General features: G+C 40.5%; 1 protein-coding gene across 1 annotated transcript in view; it reads right to left on the reverse strand.

Moving 5' to 3' along the window:
* Window positions 1-2,697: 2,697 nt before the first annotated feature.
* Window positions 2,698-15,410, reverse strand: part of cnbd1 (cyclic nucleotide binding domain containing 1) — a 207,509-nt gene continuing 194,796 nt past the window's right edge. The window contains exon 14 of the mRNA XM_059979039.1: window positions 2,698-3,010. Coding sequence (XP_059835022.1) covers window positions 2,954-3,010 — 57 coding nt within the window. The 3' untranslated portion in view covers window positions 2,698-2,953. The remainder of the gene's footprint in view (window positions 3,011-15,410) is intronic.

Below are 15,410 nucleotides of genomic sequence, written 5' to 3' on the forward strand. Positions count from 1 at the left end.
CAGCGTGTAGTGTAAATGTCTGTAATGGTGGGAAGAGAGATCCCAATGATCTTCTCAGCTGACCTCACTATCCGCTGCAGGGTCTTGCGATCTGAGATGATGCAATTTCCAAACCAGTCAGTGTTGCAGCTGCTCAGGATGCTCTCAATACAACCCCTGTAGAATGTGATGAGGATGGAGGGTGGGAGATGGACTTTCCTCAGCCTTTGCAGAAAGTAGAGACATTGCTGGGCTTTCTTTGCTATGGAGCTGGTGTTGAGTGACCAGGTGAGATTCTCCGAGAGATGAACACCAAGATATCTGGTGCTCTTAATGATCTCTACTGAGGAGCCATCGATATTCAGTGGGGAGTGGTCGCTCTGTGCCCTCCTGAAGTCAGCAAACATCTCTTTTGTTTTGTTCACCTTCAGAGACAGGTTGTGGGCTTTGCTCCAGTCCGTTAGCCACTGCACCTCCTCTCTGTAAGCTGATTCGTCGTTCTTGCTGATGAGACCTACCACGTTCGTGTCATCGACAAACTTGATGATGTGGTTTGAGTTGTGTGTTGCAGCACAGTCGTGGGTCAGCAGAGTGAACAGCAGTGTGATGGTGTTGGAGATGCTGCCTCCGATCCAGACTGATTCTATAGACTAGATAACTATAATGACAAGCTGGATTGACTGCTGAAAATTCCCAACTGCACCTTGATAACATTCTGAGCAAAATAATTATTTTACAGATGGAAAGAGATATTTAATAAGCAAATTAACCTATTATATGTAAAATATTGGAGGAGAACATTCTCTGACTTTGCAGTTTTCAGTTCTAGATTTCTATGAGTACAAACACAGGACACTGAGCTTTATAATGCAATAGAAACTTCTGCAAACTATTGAGCACTGAGAACTTTCAAATCTGGGCTAAACATGAAATACCTGAACTACACTAACATTCAACAAAGAAGGAACTCCACTGAATGTCAGTAATTCTAATATGAAGCACTGCTCGTAAACTTGACTGAAGGATTCACTGAGATCACAGACTTGCCTTTGGACTAAAAGTAAAGAACTTTGCTATTGAGCAGTGGTCACACAAAAGCACTTCAAATACATGAAGGCTGTGACGCTTGATTCCTAATGGACCATGCAGTTGCCCTGAAGTTCTGTGACCATTACCCTAATACCCCACTTCAGAGAAAGATTGGCAGAATACCAGCACAGGCTGATATACAGCTGTTCATTATTTTCTCACAGGCTTCTATCAGTTTCCTACAAGTTATGGCCTAAAGTGCAGTACCAGCTCTAGGGAAATCGCAGGATTTCCTTCCATTTCAGAAAATGCAAGTTACTATCAAGTTCTCATTCACTCTGCCACATTGAGGTAAAACAGTTGAGTTTCCGAAGGGGTTCTTGCGATCATTGGCTAGACCTTAGCACAAGGTCTATCGAATGGATTTGGGAGGAGGGTGGTGGGGTCTATGGATTTTCCATCATTGTGCTGATGGATCATCAGATCAAACCTTCCCGAAATCATCTCTAAAGATTATTATTGGAATGGTACCAATTATGAGGTAGTTTTCACAGTTGCTCTAAACCGCTGCACAAAATCAATTCCATGTGCCAATTAGAAATTTTTCAGAAAATACATCTGAGCCTTCAGGTCTAATCAGTGAGACAAGTGCCCCCACGGTCTAGTTAAAACCAGCGAGGCAGGAGATATGCAGGTTTGTATAATTCTTTTCACATTATTTCCAGATTACAGTCTGCCCTAATGTGTTTTAACATCTGTGCCGGAACCAGTAATTTATGAAAATATAAACAAAAGATGATTTCCCCTTAAAATTTTCTCTTTGAATTCCTGAATTTTTAAAACTTTTTTTTGTACTTTGTCATTAGCCTCTCTGAGAATATAGTGTGTTCATTTAGCAGATTAAGTTTCACAGTTGTATATTTTGTATAATCGCTTACATTACCAAAGGTTCAGGGACAATGCAAGTCAGGCAGAGAGATACTTCTGCTCCAGTCAAACAAAAGCAAAATATCTTAACATGTTGGTGAATAGAGGGGAAATTATCCATATTAACAGAGATATCAAGGGAGATAAGACCATCTTCAATATCAGTTGTGCCTTTTGCATCTGGGAAGCAAACTGCATTTTGGTGCACTGACATCTGAAAGCTAACTAATATGCTTGGCATTGACTGAGACGTGGACTGGCATATAATGACACATATGAGTTGGGCTATCTTTACCTACTGAGGCAAACTCTCCAGGAATGATGTAGGTAAGGTCTGTCATGGACCACACCTGGTAATGATATACAGAAGGAGAGAGTGTGTAATGGTATTGGGTTTGCTTTCTGTGAAGTTCTAAACTCAAAGATCTTAAGCCCTTTCTGAAATAGATAGCTACGGGTACCCTCACTAAAGTGAGATTCTGCAGCCACCTACTTATCAAATGCAAGATCCTCATGGTGACTTTAGCTGTCAATACCCACTATTTGAGAGGTGGGTCCTCCATCCCTACCAAGGAGGAAATACTTCTAGGTGACAAAGTAACACAGTTCATTTATTTCTAGTAATACACACTTAAATTTAGATAAAATTCTTAAAACACATTTAAAACTCCCTGAATATTTCTATCTAGTTGAAAGTAACTTTATTATCCAAGTACATATATGTCACCATATACAACCCTGAGATTCATTTTCTTGTGGGCATACTCAATAAATCCATAATCGAATCAATGAAAGACTGCACTAACTTGGGCATTCAGGCAGTGTGCAAAAGACAATAAACTGTGCAAGTACAAAAAGAAAGAAGTTATAATAATGATGATAAGCATTAAATATCGAAAACATGAGATGAAGAAACCTTGAAAGTAAGTCCATAGGTTGTGGGAACATTTCAATGACAGGGCAAGTGAAGTTTAATGAAGTTATCCCCTTTGGTTCAACAGCCTGATGTTGAGGGGAATTAACCGTTCCTGAACCTGGTGGTGTGAGTCCCGAGGCTCCTGAGTGGTGAGGCTCCCTGATGATAGAAGAAAATAATTATGAAATAATTATCATAATAATTGTAAAAGAATTCCAAATTAAAAACTATTTCAAAAGCACAAAGGGGTTTTCAAAAAAAAGACATACTAACAAGTTGCAGATGAACAAGTTGTCCATTGCAGAAATTGAAGACAGATGAATAGATTCTAGTCACCCCATCTTTCTTTCGTTCCTTGACCACTCAACTGCTCTCTAATACTTATACTGCTTTTGTTACTTCGTAACTTCACGTACATGTGATATTTTCAGTTATATTCATCACAGCAGGTGAATGCATTGTTTACTAATGCCGAAGTGGACCCCACTGTTTTCTCTTGATTGAATAACAGGCCAATAAGGACTCTATTGTTCACTAATTTATGACAAGAGGCTCAACAAAGAATATGGTTGGAAGTTTAACTTACTCAAAAACAACTTTTTGACCCTGGGAAGAATCAACTGCTGTGTTAGAAAGCTGAACTTGACTTGTAGGGACAGGCAGCAAGTAAAGCTTAGTTTGTAAAGACAGACAGAGCTACAGTGAGAGGAGACTTGATAGTTATGGGGACAATCAGGAGATTCCCTAACCTCAATTGAGACCCAGGTGCTAGGGTCCAGCATGTATCTGAGCAGTAGCAGAAAATTCTCAAGGGGAATGGTAGGTAGCCAGAGGTCATTGTACATATGACTTAGGTAGTAAAAGGGATGATGTCCTGCAGAATGAATGTAGGGAGTTAGCAGGATGTTAAAAGCAACCTCACATTAGTAATCTTTGGATTACTCCTGGTGGCTCACACTATTGACAGGAGGATAGCACAAATTGATACATGGCTGAGCAGCTAGTGCAGAGTTTTGAAACAATGGGATTTATTCTGGGGCAGAGGTGACTTGTGCAAGAGGCAGGGGTTGCTCCTGGTCAGAAGAGGGAGCAACATACTGGAGGAAAGATTTGTTAGAGCTGCTTGAGAGGGTGTAAATGAGTGTGGCAGGGACTTGGGACCCAAAACAATAGTGAAACTGTTCAGAAAGTTGGAATGAATACAGAAAATAAAGAGAAAAAGTTCAGTGGACAGGATATGAAGGAGCACACCGGGGAATGACAGAAGACTAATGTAAACTAATGTAATGCAGATGAACTCAGAGCATGGATGGGTATAGTTGTATATGGGATTGAGATATTGGTGTTATACAGAAACATGACTGACGGAGGGACAGCATAGAAGTGGAGGTAGGAGAATATTAATGAAAACATTATAACACACTTAGAGAGCATATTCCCAAAATGTCAGTCTGAGAGGCTATAAAGGTAGAACTGAGGAATAAGAAGCTGTTGATCACTTTGATGGGATTGAACCCAAATTGGCAACTTGAAGTTCAGGAGCAAATATATAGGAAGATCACACACAGCTCTAAGAATACCAGGGTTGTAAAAATATTGCTTCAAAGAGGACAAAAACTATCTTGCTTCAACCTATCTTCATAAGACATATTCTCTAATCCAAGCAACATCAGTTAAGATTGAGTTCTTAAAGATATGACCGAGAAGATGGATGAGGACAACAGGGTAGTGATGCATGAATTTTAACAAGATCTTTGACAAAGCACTACATGGTAGGCATGGTCAGCTAGTCTGGCTGCATTAAATCACACAGGAACAAGATCAAGAAAGCCAATTAGATGCAAAATTGGTTTGATGATAGGAGATAGAGGTGGTGGTAGAAAGTTTTTTGTCAGATTGGGAGGTTGGTTTTCCACAGTGTTGTGTATTTAATATTTTAGTAATATTTGATTCATATTGTAAATATATTGTTTGATTAAGTGTTCTTTGTTTAAATAATTCATTAAATATTATATGTAAAAGTAAATGAAATACATACATCACTACACCACCACATCATATTTACGCGCCTCACTAAAATAAGAAAGAAGTAGACACATTATCCCTGACCCCATGTTTTTCTTTCTATTAGATATATGTTTTGGAGTTACAAAATGTGGCACACAGAGATCAGTGATGTTCATTATTACTGTTGTTCATCATTTATATTAACAATTTGGATAAGAATGTAGGTACCATTGTTAATAAGTTTGCAGATAACACTAAAATTGGTGGTAATTGGACCAATGGGCTGAGGAATGGCAGGTGGATTTTAATTCAGACAAATGTGCAGTATTGCACTTTGGTAACGTAAAACAGGGCAGGACTTGCATAGTAAATGGTAGGACTCTGGAGAATGTTGTAGTACAGAGGATTAGGGATGCCATTGCTCCTTACAAGTGATGTTAAAGGTAGACAAATTGATGAAGAAATCATTTGGCAGGCTTGCCTTCCTATGTCAGAATACCGATGTTTGCATGCTGTAATGCAGCTGTACAAGAGATTACAAGGCCACATTTAGAGCACTGCATACAGTTTTTGTCACTCTGGTATCGCTAGAATGTCATTAAACTGGAGGAGGGTGCAAACAACATTTACCTCAATGTTATTAAGATTGGACGACATGGGTTATAAGGAGAGGGTAGATAGATTAAGACTTTACTCTCTGGACTGTTTGAGGTTAAGAATAATAAAATCACAGGGGCATAGGTTTATATTGGGAGGGGAAAGAATTAAAAGTGACCTTGAGAAATTAGAAGTAGAATTGGATTTAGAATTTTATTTCTTACATTCATCTCAAAACATGGAGTAAAAATCTTTGTTGCTTCTCTGTCACAATGTACAAGCAATAAGGAAGGGAAACATAAGAGGATATTACCTAAACACTAAAGATTGTAAACATAATTGTTTTCTGTACATATGTGTACAGTCAGATATGCAATCAGATCAATGTGTATTGGTCATTCTGATGGCCCAGTGAAAGAAGCTGTTCCGGAGCCTGTTGGTCCTGGTCTTAACTTACAGTACCATTTGCTAGAGAGAAGCTGAAACAGTTTGTGGTTGGGGTGGCTGGAGTCCCAGATGATCCTCCGGGCCATTTTTATGTACCTGCTTGGATACTGCTGGGGGGTACAGCAGCAGCAGCCAGGCCAGTGGCACTGTGGTCACCTCTGAGGGCCTTTAGCCTTCTCTGGAAGGCTAAAGTCAGGCAGAGAGATAGTGTTAGGAGACTCGATACTTAGGAAGATGGAAAGAGATTCTGTGGCCGCAAGAGAGACACCAGGATGGTGTGTTGCCTCCCAGGTGCTAGTGTTCTGGATGCTTGAGAACAGCTGCAACATATTCTCAAAGGGGAGGGTGAGCAGCCAAAAGTCATGGTGTACATAAGCACCAATGATGTAGACAGAAAGGGGAAAGCGGTCCTGCGCAGAGAGTATAGGGAGTTGGAAAGAGGCTGATGAGCAGGACCTCTGAGGTCTTAATCTCTGGATTACACACAGTGCCACATGCTAGACAGGGCAGGAACAGGATGTCAGTACAGGTTAATGAATGGCTGAGGAACTGGTGCAAGGTACAGGGTTTTAGGTTCTTGGATGATTTAACATTCTAGGCAATGGTTGACCTGTACTGGAGGGCCAGGTTGCACCAGAACTGGAGGAGAACCAATATCCTGGCTGGGAGGTTTGCAAGTGCTCCTCAGAAAGGTTTAAATTAGCTTGGCAGGAGGATGGGAACCAGAGCACCAGGTCAGACAGTGGAGAGATGGAGAGGAGGGTAGACATCAAGGTCAACAAAAATAGGCAGAAGCAAACAATGGATATGATAGGATGGATAGTTTGAAGTGTGTGTATTGTTAATGTTGAGAGTATTATGGGTAAAGCTGATGAAAGCTGATGGGAGTTGAACTACTTATTAGGGACAATATCACAGCTGCACTCAGGGGACTTAGTCACTGAGTCTACATGGGTAGAATTCAAAAATAGGAAGGCTGCAGACACTCTGATGGGTTTGTGCTACAGACTCTCCAATAGCCACCGGGACTTTGAAGAACAAACAGTAAGGTCAATTAAGTAAAGGTGTAAAAACAAAAGGGTTCTTGTCATGGGGGACTTCAACTTCCCTAATATAAACTGGCATCTTCATAATGTAAGAGTTTTAGATGGGGCAGAATTTGTTAGGCACATCCAGGAGGGTTTCTTACATCAAAATGCAGAAATTTGTTATCCTTAACTCAATGTAGACAGGATTGATAAGGCAGAGGAATACTCCTCCTGTGAGATTTCAGGATACCTGATAGTTTCCCTCATGACTGTCAGGAAGTGCACCCAACTTTAGTTCCTGACTGACAAAGTCAAGGAACTGGAGCTGGAGCTGGAGTTTTTTACTGACGTGGTCACACCCAAAGTACAGGCTTCAGGTAGTAGATGGGTGACCACAAGGAGAAGGTAGTGTTGAGTCTCTTAAAGACTATTATAGTGAATAAGTCCCTAAGGCCTGATGGGATATATCCCAGGTCATTGAGAGAGACAAGTGAATAGATTTCTGATGCCTTGACCAGTATTTTTAAGTCACAGGCGAGATCCCAGACAACTGGCAAGTAGCTAATGTATTCCATTATTCAAGAAGAGAAACTATAGACCAGTGAGTCTCATGTCAGTGGTACTGGAGAGAATTTTTAGGATAGGATTTATGAGCATTTAGAAAACTATGGCCTAATTAAGGAGATCCAGCATGGCTTTGTGTGGGACAAATCATGTCTTACTAAATTGATTATGTTTTTTGATGAGGTGATGATGGTGATTGATGATGGCAGAGCTGTGGATGTAGTCTATATGGATTTTAGTAAGGAGCTTGACAAGGTCTTTCCTGGGACCCTCATCCAGAAGATTAAGATGTATGAGATCAATAATGAATTGGCCATTTGGATTCAGAAATGACTTGCCCCATAGATGACAGAAGGTGGTGGTAGTTGAAGGGACTTATTCTAGCTGGAGGTTTGTGTTTTGTGGTGTTCTGCAGATATCTGTACTGAGACATCTGCTGTTTGTGACGCACATAAATTACCTGGATGAAAGTGTAGATGGGTGCGCAAGTAAGTTTGCAGATGATACAGAGATCGGTGGTGTTAAGCATAGCTTCTGACTGGCAAAGAATACAGTAGTATATAGATCAGTTGTAGATATGGGGGGAGAAGTGGAGGTTAACCCAGCCAAATGTTAAGTGTTGCATCTTGGTAGGCCAAATATACAGAGAGAGTAAGTACACTGAACTATCACTTAACAGGGTTGATGTGCAGAGTGACCTTGGAATCCAAATTCATAGCTCCCTTAAACTGGCTACACAGGTTGATAAGGTTGTTAGGAGGGCATATGGAGCGTTTGCCTTTATTAGTCAAAACACTGAGTTCAGAAGTCAGGAAGTTATGTTGCAGCTTTATAAAACTCTAGTTAGGTCACATCTGGATTATTGCATTCAGTTCTGGTTGCCCCACTATGGAAAGGGTTCTGATGCTTTGGAGAGGGCACAGAAGAGGTTTATCAGGATTGTGCCTGAATTAGAAGGCATGTGCTATAATGAGAGGATGGATAAACTTGGGTTGGTTTCTCTGGGGAGGCAGAGGCTGAGGGGAGATTTGATAGAGGTTTATAAGATTATGAGAACCATAGATAGAGTAGACAGTATTTTTCTCGAAAGCTTGGAGTATCTAAGACCGGAGGCCATGAATTTAAGATGAGGGAGTAATTTCAAAAGAGATATGAGAGCCAGGTTTGTTACACAGAGAGTGGTGGGTGCCTGGGCTGCTGCTGGATGTTTAGATAGGCAAATGAATGTGAGGAAAATTGAAGATAATGGACATTATGTAGACAGAGGAGATTAGTTTAGTTGGCTATTTGATTAATTTATTTGGTTCAACCCAAAATTGTGGGCCAAAGGGCATGTTCCTGTGCTGTGCTGTGTTCTATGTTTCTTTGCTCCAAAGAGAAAAGCCCTAGCCTACTCAGTCTATCCTCATCAGACAATGATCTCTAATCCAGGCAGGGTCTTGATACGTCTCCTCTGCACCCTCTCTAAAGATTCCATACACTTTCTATAATGAGGCAACCAGGACTGAATACAATATTCTAAGTGTAGTCTAACCAGGATATTATAGAGCTGCAACATTACCTTGCCACTCTTGAACTCAATCCCCCAACTTTCTACTCACCATCTAATAACCCTATCAACTCACATGGCATTAATTTATGTATCATATAATGAAAAAGTGCCTTATAATTTGCATGCAGATCTCACTACATTTCAATAGATTCCTTTAAATAAAAGAAGGTGCTAAATAGCAATACCTGACTGTACACAAAGCAAAAACAGCCAGTAGATGACTTGAGCCCATTCCAACATTCATTTATTTGAATGAGCACAGCATTTTGAAAGTTGTGAGAAAATTTCAATCTCCACCCTTTCTGCAGTACGAAATTCATCAGGCAACATCTATTTTGTAACAACTGGAGATGACATTTAACTGGCACCTGCCACCGAGCACTCAAGTGTGACCAAAGCAACAGCAAAGACACAGACTTGCAGTTACGCCAAAGACGTCACATTTCACCCGGTATCAACACACCACAGGCTCTCTTTCTTTCCCTAATAAGGGAGAAAGCGGTGTCTCCGTTTTCACAGCGGAGAGACATAAGAAACAACTCGATGCTTTATGATGTTAAAAATCCGCCACATCTCTTTTTTTTAGCTTTGTACCCAAAGATCACAAATCTCTGGGCACACGACCGCAGATACTCCGACTCCCCCGATGACGCACGGATCTCCTGTCATGACACTGAGCCTCGATCCACCTGTCTCCAGAGCCCTGAGATCCTAGGCTTCCAAAGTTGAGCCAAATACTTGGGCCGAGCCCTTGGCCTGCTGAACAACAACGACCGGTTATGAAACCTCAAGAGTGGGTCCTATTTCCACAAAGAACCATAGTCAGCATGTAACTCCAGGTCAGGGTCTTCAACAGACCCCTGAAAAGGAAACATAGAGATATTAAAGATGGAAATAGAGCAGTTTCCGAAGATGCAAGCAAAAGAGCCGCCGTTTAGCACCATCATCACTCCACTCCGCCTTCATGTCTAAACCAATCTTTTCGATATTTTTTCAAGGAAGTTACCAGGAAAATTCATGAAGGAAAGGCCATGGATATTGTCTACACGGACTTTAGCAATGCCTTTGACAGGGTCCCGCATTGAGTTGTTCAAGAAGTTTATGTCGCTTAGCATTCAGGACGAAGTAGTAAATTGGATTCGAAATTGGGTTCGCTGGAGAAGCCAGAGAGTAGTAGTAGGTGGTTGTGTCTCTGACTGGAGGCCTGTGACTAGTGGAATGCCACAGGGACAGGTGTTAGGTCTGCTTTTGTTTCTTGTCTATAATAACGATCTGGATGATAATTATTGTGTATTTAATATTTCAGTAATATTTGAGTAATTTTGTAAATCTATTCTTATATAATATATAAAAGCATTTTTTATTTGTTTAAATAATTTATTATTATTATATGTAAAATACATGAATAGCATATGTCATCATACTACCATGTCACAAGTGCGCACCTCATTAAAGGTAAAAATAAGTCAACAGCCGTCTCCCAGCTACATTTTTACTTTTGATTAGTTTATGGAGTTATAAAACATAACAGTAGTGATGAGTAAGTTTTCAAATGAACCAGAGATGTCTATCAACCTGATGAAGCACAGTGAAATGTTCAAAAAAGAAGTACAGTGGGTTTTTTTTCTGCCAGAGTCGAAGACGATCAGGTTTAAAAAATGGCAGAAAAGGACCAAATTCATGGGTTCATAAACAGTGAGTGCAGGGTGATAATACAAATTGAGTACCCTTTATCCAAAGTGCATGGGTCCAGTAGTGTTTTGGATATTGGATTTTTTTGGATATTGCAATATATAATGAGGTAGCTTAGGATCACCAACATTTCCCCCTCTGAATTTATGTGCTACCGGTAAGCGGTCTTTGTCTTACACTTGTTCATCACACATATTTACTTAACAGTAGAAATTGTTACATACCATTAATATAATGAAAATATAATGTGTGCAGGGTAACAAAAGCAGCTCAGCGGCATTGGGAGAAAACCTGAATCAACTGTTGAACAACGATACCAACAACAGAATTTCAGTCTCCTCCTATGATACTGTGTTTTGCTAAAAAGGTTACAGTACACTGCATTTGTATTTTTTTAGGTTTTCTGTAAGGTATAAAAACAATCAGCATTGCAGGCTTGTTATGGTATTAGATTTTCATCAGCGACACATTAAAAATTTAATGTCGTTAAGTAAGGTATAAAAACAATAAGCATCTTAGACTTGTTCTGGTGCTAGGTTTTCGTGACCAGCAAACACTTTAAAAATGTAATGCCATACCTTTTCTTAAATTTCTGCAACCAGCCTACTGAATGTTCACAATTACATTCAATTTTCAGTTCATCGTGATAGATCTTTCTTTGTTTCATGATCAGTATACCATCAAGCGGCATATGTTCACTTTGATGCAGACAATACATGATTCAGATCTTCATTTTTCTTTTTATGCAGTGATTTTCATTCACTTCTGTTCATTACATAGGTGATGTCATTTCTCAGAACTGGCTGTGATGTGCAGAGGCCTGCCCACCACCTGGGAACCTTCCCAGAGTCTTGCAAAATTTTCAATTTGCGATGTCATGACAGTACTAAAAGAAAATTCTGATTTCAGAAGTTTTCAATTTTGGAATTTCGATAAGGGGTACTGAACCTGTAATAATAAATCTAATCAAGCATAAATGGCTGTATACCTTAGAAAGATAGACCAAATGGTTAAAGGCCTTGGTAGAGTGGATGTGGAGAGGATGTTTCCTATGGTGGCAGAGTCTAAGATCATAGGACACAGGCTCAAAATAGAGGGGTGCCCTTTTAGAATGAAGATGAGGGGGAATTGTTTTAGCCAGGAAGTAATGAATATGTGGAATTTGATGCCACACAGGAAGCTGTGGAGGTCAAGTCTTTACGATTTAAGACAGAGGTTGAGAGATTCTTGATTGGTCAGGGCATGAAGGGATATGGGGTGAAGGCAGGAGATTGGGACTGAGAGAAAAATTGCATCAGCCATGATGAAATGGCAGAGTAGACTCGATGAACCAAATAACCTAATTCTGCTCCTACATTTTATGGTTTTATTGACCATTTAGATTGCTGAAGAGATAACCTGATATTGTATACTGAGTGAATGAACAGAATTTTAAATCAAATGAAAAGCAAGTGTCAGATATCCTGAATGCATTAGGTGGAAAGGCATTCAGTTTGATTTGAAGCTTGACTGCTCTGACCAAATCAGCCAATTGAGCTTTGCTGATATTGTGAAAGTCACACAGGAATATTTGGAACCAAAACCATTGTTGATTGCAGAACATTTTAGGTTTCATAAGCAGAATCAAAAGGAAGCCCATTTCAGTTTACTGGGCTAATTGAAAAAGTTGTCTATCGTCTGTTCAGTAATGGGCTTAATGATGCACTGAGAGACTGTTTACTTTGTGGAATCTTACAAGAAATTATTCAAAAAAAGGCTCCTGACTGAAGAAGAATGAACATTTAAATGAGCAGTTGAAGTTGCTATATCAATGGAGACAGCAGACAGAAACACTTGAAAGGATTAAGGACAGAACTGAACCACTCTCCTACACAGTGGAAATGGTGGCTAATGTCATCTGGAGACAACGCATGGAAATGTTGATGAGACAGAGTCAATTATACGATGAGAAAGGTGCCCAGGTCTGTCTTCAATCCCAGAGAACATTTTTTTTTGACGACCACCGCAGAGGAAGTCTCTGAATCTGAGATTGTTTCACAGCCACAAGTCTCATCTGCTAAGCAGTGACACACCCCTTGTCAGGAAAGATGTCATCTCACTAGAGTATATTTAATATTTGAGTACTGTCATTTGATTAAGCATTCTTTGTTCATCTGAATAATTCCTTACAGATTATATGTAAAAGTAAGTGAATTGCATTCATCATTACTCCACCACGCCATAAGTGCACACAATAGACAATAGGTGCAGAAGTAGACCATTCGGCCCTTCGAGCCTGCACCGCCATTCTGAGATCACGGCTGATCATCTACTATCAATACCCGGTTCCTGCCTTGTCCCCATATCCCTTGATTCCCCTATCCATAAGATACCAATCTAGCTCCTTCTTGAAAGCATCCAGAGAATTGGCCTCCACTGCCTTCCGAGGCAGTACATTCCAGGCCCCCACAACTCTCTGGGAGAAGAAGTTTTTCCTTAACTCTGTCCTAAATGACCTACCCCTTATTCTCAAACCATGCCCTCTGGTATTGGACTCTCCCAGCATCTGGAACATATTTCCTGCCTCTATCTTGTCCAATCCCTTAATAATCTTATATGTTGCAATCAGATCCCCTCTCAATCTCCTTAATTCCAGCGTGTACAAGCCCAGTCTCTCTAACCTCTCTGCGTAAGACAGTCCAGACATCCTAGGAATTAACCTTGCGAAGGTAAAAAACATCTCATAAAAGTAAAAACGAAGTAGACATGCATCTCCCAGCTCCGTGTTTTTCTTTCAATTTGTTTATGGAATCATAAAACAAAACAATAATATGGTAAAATGGGTGAACAAATTTGTGGATGACACCAAGATTGGGGAGGTAGTGAACAGCATGAAAGGCTATCAAAGCTTGCAACAGGATCTGGACCAGCTGCAAAAATAGGCTGAAAAATGGGAGATGGAGTTTAATGCAGACATTTGTGAAGTGTTGCATTTTGGGACGACAGAGCAGGGTAGAACTTACACAGTGCATGTTAGGTCTCTGAGAGCTGCAGTACAACAGCGAGATATGGGTATATAGATCCATAATTCCTTGTAAGTGATATCACAGGTAGATGGGATCGTAAAGAAAGCTCTTTTCACATTGGCCGTCATAAATCAAAGTATTGAGTACAAGAGTAGGGAACTTGTATATGACATTGGTAAGGCCTAATTTGAAGTATTGTCTGCAGTTCTGATCACTTACTTACAGGAAAGATATCAATAAGATTGAAAGAGTGCAGAGAAATGTTACTAGATGTTGCCCAGGCTCGAGAAACTGAGAACATGGGGATGGGGGAGGGGGGGAGCTTCTTCACTCCAAAAGTGGTGTGAGTGTGGAACAAGATTCCATGGGAAGTGGTGGATGTGGGTTTGATTTCAACATTTAAGACAAATTTGGGTATGTGCATGGATAGGAGGGGTATGGAAGACTATAGACAGGTTGCAGGTTGATGGGACTAGGTAGAATAAGTGTTTGACAATGATTAGATAGGCTGAAGGGCCTGTTCTGTGCTGCAGCATTCAAAGATTCTATGACTCTATGACTATGTTTCTAAAAGAGCATTAATACACACACACACACACACACACACACACACACACACACACACACACACACACACACACACACACACACTCATACATACATACATATATATGAAGTAAATTATTAAACAGAGATGAGATCACTGACAAAATGAGAATTGGGGGTTAACAGAAGCAGAACAGATACTAGACCCTGGAATACTACAGCACAGTACAGGCCCTTTGGCCCTCAATTTGTGCTGAACCATATATTCTTTAAAAAAAGTACTAAACCCACACTAGCGCTTAACTCTCTATTTTTCTATCATCCATGTGCCTGTCCAAGAGGCTTTTAAATACCCCTAATGTTTTAACCTCCACCACCATCCTTGGCAAGCCATTCCAGGCACTCACAACCCTCTGAGTAAAAAACTTACCCCTGATGTCTCCCCTAAACTTCCCTCCCTTAACTTTGTACATATGCCCTCTGGTGTTTGCTATTGGTGCCCTGGGAAACAGGTACTGGCTATCCACCCTATCTACGCCTCTCATAATCTTGTAGACCTTTATCAAGTTGCCTCTCATCCTTTTACACTCCAAAGAGAAAAGTCCCAGCTCTGCTAACCTTTCCTCATAAGACTTGTTTTCCAATCCAGGCAACATCTTAGTAAATCTCCTCTGCACTCTCTCCATAGCTTCCACATCCTTCCTGTAATGAGATGACCAGAACTGAACACAATACTCTAAGTGTGGTCTTACCAGAGATTTGTAGAGTTGCAACATGACCTCTCTACTCTTGAACTCAATCCCCCTATTAATGAAGCCTAGCATCCCATAGGCCTTCTTAACTATCCTATCAACCTGTGCAGCGACTTTGAGGGAAGTATGGATTTGAACCCCAAGGTCCCTCTATTCATCTACGCTCTTAAGTAAATGACCATTAATCCTGTACTCAGTCTTCTGGTTTTTCCTTCCAAAGTGCATCACCTCACACTTGTCCGGATTGAACTCCACCTGCTACTTTTCTGCCCAACTCTGCATCCTGTCTGTATCCTCTTGTAACCTTTGACAACCTACAGCTCCATCCACAACTCCTCCTATCTTCGAGTCATCCGCAAACTTACTCTC

This window comes from Hypanus sabinus, chromosome 1 (assembly GCF_030144855.1).
Source record: "Hypanus sabinus isolate sHypSab1 chromosome 1, sHypSab1.hap1, whole genome shotgun sequence".
Classification (NCBI taxonomy): Eukaryota; Metazoa; Chordata; class Chondrichthyes; order Myliobatiformes; family Dasyatidae; genus Hypanus; species Hypanus sabinus.